General features: G+C 32.1%; 1 protein-coding gene across 3 annotated transcripts in view; it reads left to right on the top strand.

Moving 5' to 3' along the window:
• LOC150075186 (galactosylceramide sulfotransferase-like) overlaps window positions 1-5,366 on the top strand; it is a 47,043-nt gene extending 41,677 nt beyond the window's left edge. For all 3 annotated transcript variants that reach the window (XM_090388642.1, XM_090388643.1, XM_090388641.1), the window contains exon 5: window positions 4,231-5,366. In XM_090388642.1, the coding sequence (XP_090244768.1) occupies window positions 4,231-5,278 (1,048 nt within the window). In that variant the 3' untranslated portion in view covers window positions 5,279-5,366. The remainder of the gene's footprint in view (window positions 1-4,230) is intronic.
• The last annotated feature ends 487 nt before the right edge of the window (window positions 5,367-5,853 follow it).

Here is a 5,853-nt window from a genome sequence, read left to right as displayed (position 1 = left end):
AAAAGGCTTAGCATATCTGAATCTGGAAATAATGTTCAAGTTTTGGCAGCCATCTGGAAGTAGGCCAGTAGATTTACTAATTCAATCATTAATGTTGAAATTGTCCAGACAAGTATTATATTTAAAAATGATAGCAGTATTATTATTTTGGCTGGTCAGCTTGATGTTGGATTTTTAATTTAAATTTACAGATATTTGTAATAAGGTCAAGTAAATGTTTAGATGTGAAATTGAAGGCGAGTATGAATCTGTAAAGAGCCTTTAAGATGCTATATTTAGTACAAAATAGCAGATCATGAATCTTCTGTATGCTGAACTGACTGTTGTCCCATTCAGAGATAATCTGTTTAAAGTCACCTAGCTTGTATTTATGCATAGTAATGTTGGTGCTATTGGGTTTGTGTTTCCTATAAGGTCTGGATGTATTTAGGCCTTTGGTAACCTGAAATTTGTCATATATGCAAATATCTGTAATATTATTCGTGATGATCTTATGATTGAACTTATTGTTAAGTCCATATGGACAGAGAGTTTAATTTTAACGTGAATAATTCTTCCTGTTGATTTCAGGCATTCGGCTCCAGTACTTGTGCTAGAATGGAAATATAAATGTTGATAAAGCATAGGCCCCCGGGGTCAGATTTAATCTACTCTGCCCATGTAGTATGTCATTACTAAGTTGGAAGTTCATAAAAGGCATCAAAAAAGGTGAAGTGACATAAAGACATAATAAAGTCAGAAATATTTCAAAAACAGTACCAATGACTAGGAGGAGGAAAAACTGATTATGGAATTTGCAAAATGGCCATAGTCACCAAAAGTTGAAAATCAGACCGGTGAAAAAAACTGAGTAAAATGCGCATGTCAATCTATTCAAGGCAGCATAAGCAACACCATGACAGAGCTTGTGAAATACATAATATTAATAAAAATAATAGGATATAATCACATTATTGAACGATTAAGCAAGCAAGAAAAAGTATTAAATTATAATTATTATTAAACTGGGTTATGGATCCCAGGGCACTACTAGTTATAGTAGAGATACCCAGCAACCATAATGAAAACCACTGTTTTAAGGGAATAGATTTGACTGGACTTCCTGTTACATACTACAGTAACAAATAGGATGACTTAACACATTCAATGCATGTCCATTAGAATTTGACTGTGTAGAGACTACAAAACAAAGTAAACTTTTCTGATATTTGACAACTTCGTAGTACATTTGTTGATTCTTTCCACCCCCAAATAATTTCTACACTTAGAAGTAAAAAGTATATGAAAAAAGGGATTTAGAGGTTACAATATGGGCAGACACAAAGTTTGAACATTTTTCTTGTAGAGATAGGGAGATCACAATCCTACTGTATAAGGCAATTGTAAGACTGCATTTGAAATACTAAGTATGGAGACTGCAACTAAAAAAAAAAGTATCAAGTTTCTTGAAAGGGCCTAAAGATACACTTTGAGAGAAGAAAGTAAAATGAATGAGGGTGAGATTTTCAATCTTACAAATGATTTCAGGACTTGGGGGCAAAAATTCCCATTATGGGAGATTTAGGGATGGATTGTAGGAATTTTTTTTTTTTTAGCCAGCAGATTGTTAATTACTGGCATAAGTTGCCTCTATGGGTGGTTGAGGCTGACATCTCTGGGAAATTTAAAGGTCAGCTGGATAGGTATCTATGTGACGAGGGAATCACATAGGTGGGTTATTACTTATTATTTTTTGGTTGGCGCATCAAGGGTTTTTGATGCACCAGCCAAATTTGAATGTATTTCAGTAAGACCCCCCCATATCCGCAGGGGATATGTTCCAAGACCTACCGTGGATGGCTGAAACTGCAGATATAAGCGAACACCTGCTGACCCCATATATAACATGATTTTCTTGAACATACATACGTATAATAAAGTTTAATTGATAAATTAAACACACAGTAAGACATTACCAACATTAAATATGGTAATAATAAAGTACAGCAGGCTCTCGATTTACTGGGATTGGATTAACCGGGACATGTCAAGATTCCAAATTAAAAAAAAGAAATCATATAAAATTCAAGTAATAACTAGAATAGATATAAACAGATGTTTTGCAAGTCGTAAATAAATGACAAGAAGTGGCGTTATAAGCTGTCATTGGGAGATCAGTGTGTCTATTATCTTGCAATTCCTGTTGTCTTTGCACCTACAAAAAAAAAAAAAAAAAAGACCAAATGTTTAGTTTGATTTAGTGCATAGTGTTGATTGTTGTTCCGTCATACTGCAAAACGACAAATTTTGTTTCGCTATTTATGTCAGGGATGTGGGTTTTTTTTTTTTTTTTTTTTTTTTTTATGTTTAGAAATTACAAAAATGATGGGCAAACGCAAGAGTTGTGCTTTCAAATTAAACAAAAAACTTGGAAATTATTCAAAAGTTTGAAAACGGTGCATCCGTTAAATCTCTAAAGAACCATTATATGTTGGTGACCAAACCATACCGTGATACTGTAAAAAACAAAGTGAAGCTATTAGATTTAAAATTGACATCGTAAAAAAATAAAGGAAAGCATCGTATTGGACACGCGAGTAGTAAGTGTTAAGTTTTTACCCATGGTTAACCGCAGGTAACTGAATCAGCAGATACAGGGGCACAACTGTATTTAGTATTGCTAATATTGAGCACCACATTCAAATACTTCAACAGACAAGTATACAATATGGATATGAATGATAAGCTGTGGTACCATTAAAATAACTTAATTTTTAATTTTCTCTGCCTATGTTAATTAGTAAAATTATTTTTTCCACCAAACACTGTTTTGGAGATTAAGCCAGTGCACCTAGGCATAACCACAAGTTTTTGTTACTATTATTGAAGACTGATAATAGAGAACCTATGTCTGAATCTAGACAAGAGTTCACCACTGGGGACCCCTGAGCTTGTGCAAAATGCATGTAAAAGTATCTACAGTGTGAAAACTGTTTTCAGAAAAGATGATTTTTAAAAGAAGATGATTTGACTGTGACTGAAGATGACATACCCTTTGATGATGAAAATAAAGAAGAGCTATAGGAGTGAAATCATTTGCCATAAAATCACGTGGCACTACTTTGAAGGGTGTGGCAGATTACTTGTTTTTTTTTACCTTATTAGCAGATGATGAAATCATTGCAGAAGTCCCAGAACAAAACAAATGCCCCATGATTGAAGTGAAGATGAATTATCACAAGTCACAGAAAATAGCATTCTGCTGCAAAAGCTGTCTCATGCTTAGATAGAATTAAAGTTTTTTGATGTCACAAGGCACATATGCTGAAAATGCCATGCCAGATAAAATGGGTATTTTGAAACTCGACTGTAAGATGTGGTGGGAAAAAAAAAAAAAAGTGTAATTTAGATGTATGGTTAATTAAAAAAATTGGTGAGTTTAAACACGTCAGTTCTGTTTACTTGAACTAGTTTGTTCACACTTTTTTTCTGTCAATATTTCTCCTTTCTTTTTAACATAATACTGTACTGTATTTCATCTTTTTTGCTGAAGTTACTTTTACAATGAATTTACTGATATAATGAAGTTTTAGCCAACCCTTTTCAAATTCATTATAAACTGGTTTAAATGTATCACCACTCTATCTGTTTCAAAGTTGCTGTTTCTTCTTACCCATTTCTTTAAAAGACAAGTTGCATATTTTTTCCTTAAGCATGATTCAGCAAATAAAAAGGATAAAATTTCATCAAACAGTGCTACTGTTTTTTTGGTTTTGTTTTCTTCAAAAATGAAACCAAAGGGGTTGTTTTCATTTTATATTCAATATAAAATTTCATAATTGACATGGTGTAAGAGATTGGGATGAGGAATATCCTTTGTTAAAAATAACTATTTTCATGGAAGTATTAATGTTTTTTACCATTATTGGTAGGAAAAGAGGGATGAAACTAAAATGCAGCCCTTCCTGTGAAAAATACCAAAACTGAGCATAAGAATATGTGAAAGAAATTCAGATAATTTTAAAATCATACTGAACTAAAAATTATTTAAATTATTTAGAGGCAATTGACATTACAAAAATTTGCTTGACAGCATTTTACATTTTATTGTGTAGTTATGAAATTCATAGGATATAAGTGGCTTTTTGATTCTGTTACAGAAATTCAGTTGTGAGAGAGAGAGAGAGAGAGAGAGAGAGAGGTCAAAAACATGAGTAATGATAAATCTCTTAAAACAGTATTTTATTCTAGGTACATCAGAAATAACTTCTCATTTTCCTTACCTTGTGGATGTCCCTGCTGTTCTAAAAAGAATGTGTTCTTCTTGAAGACTCATAAATGTGCTAGTTCTACTCTTCAAAATATTTTAATGAGATTTGGTGATAAGAGAAATCTTTCATTTGTTCTTCCTACATCAGGTAACTACCTTGGTCATCCAGAACCATTTTTACACTCAATGGTTGCACACAATTTGACACCAGTTACTGGATTTAACATCTTTTGTCATCATATACGATTTGTTTATCAGGAAGTTAAGAAGTTGATGCCAGCAGACACATTATATATCACAATTTTTCGTGATCCAGCAACACTCTTTGAATCATTGTTTATTTACTTTGACCTTCAAAAATTTACGGGTAAGACACTGGAATATTTTTTTGATGACAAAAATGCTACAGAATTTTTAAATAATAATAGATATGAACATAAAATTGGCCGAAATCAAATGTTGTTTGATCTTGGTTTTGACAAAAATGTCTGGGATAATGATGCAAAAATACACCAAGCCATTGAAGAAGTAGACAAAATGTTTGATTTGGTTTTAATTGCTGAACAGTTTGATGAATCTTTAATTCTTTTAAAAGAAAGACTATGCTGGAGTAAGGAAGATATTATGTATTTTAAGCATAATCGTAGAATAAATAATTTGCTGCATTCAAATTTTAATTTCTCTTTTAAAGAAAAAATTCAAAAGTACAATAAAGCAGATCAAATGTTGTACGACCATTTTAGTCAGAAACTTCAAATACTAATACATCAATTTGGAATAGAAGAAATGCAGCAAGAACTGGAAGAGCTCAGACAATGGAATTCTGTTTGGTTTAATCACTGTGTAGAACCAGTTCAATTAACAACTGGTTCAGTTTTAGAAGACATGCGTGCTTATAGTGACAAAGTGTACAGTTTCCAGCTGAAAAGAACAAAAGTAGCCAATTTATGTTATAATTTAGCAACTGCAGAACTTCCATATACAGAACAGCTACGACAGAAACAATACAAAAAAACATGTATTTGGTAATCCCTGCAACTGTGATGTGTATTCTAATTAGTCAGTGAAAATCCTGTTCTATAGAATTACGTAGCCATCCCAAATTTTCAAGTATATTCAGAAAGAAGAATACCAGAAATGTACAGTATGTAATATATTTTTAATAAGCTATTCTCATCTTTCTTGTTGTCATGCTTCAATCTTTAAATTATTCAGTGTTAATATATCACTTCTTTTTTGCTTCTACAAGAGAAAAAAAAACAAGTCATTAATATTCAAAGTAATTGACAAGAAAATCATCATATCCAAGTAGACTTCAGAATTATAAAGCTTCATGCTATGTGAATTAATTATACAGCTTTTGTACAAGTAGTGCAAAGAACCATTATTGTACACAAAGGCAAATGAAAGTTTGTACAAATAGTGCCATTATATAATGATGCTTTGCACTACTTCTACAAAAGTTTTATAATTCACGTAGCATGAAGCCTTGAAGTCTACATCAATTAAAAAGCTACACTTTTTTGGAAAATCTCAGTATGCAATAGTCATAAGTTGCCTAATCTTAGACTTAGGATGCCTAGTCATACACCATTGAGGAGACA

The sequence above is a fragment of the Mastigoproctus giganteus genome, chromosome 14 (assembly GCF_048544385.1).
Source record: "Mastigoproctus giganteus isolate SK-2022 chromosome 14, ASM4854438v1, whole genome shotgun sequence".
Classification (NCBI taxonomy): domain Eukaryota; kingdom Metazoa; phylum Arthropoda; class Arachnida; order Uropygi; family Thelyphonidae; genus Mastigoproctus; species Mastigoproctus giganteus.
This window is presented reverse-complemented; position numbering and strand designations above follow the sequence as displayed.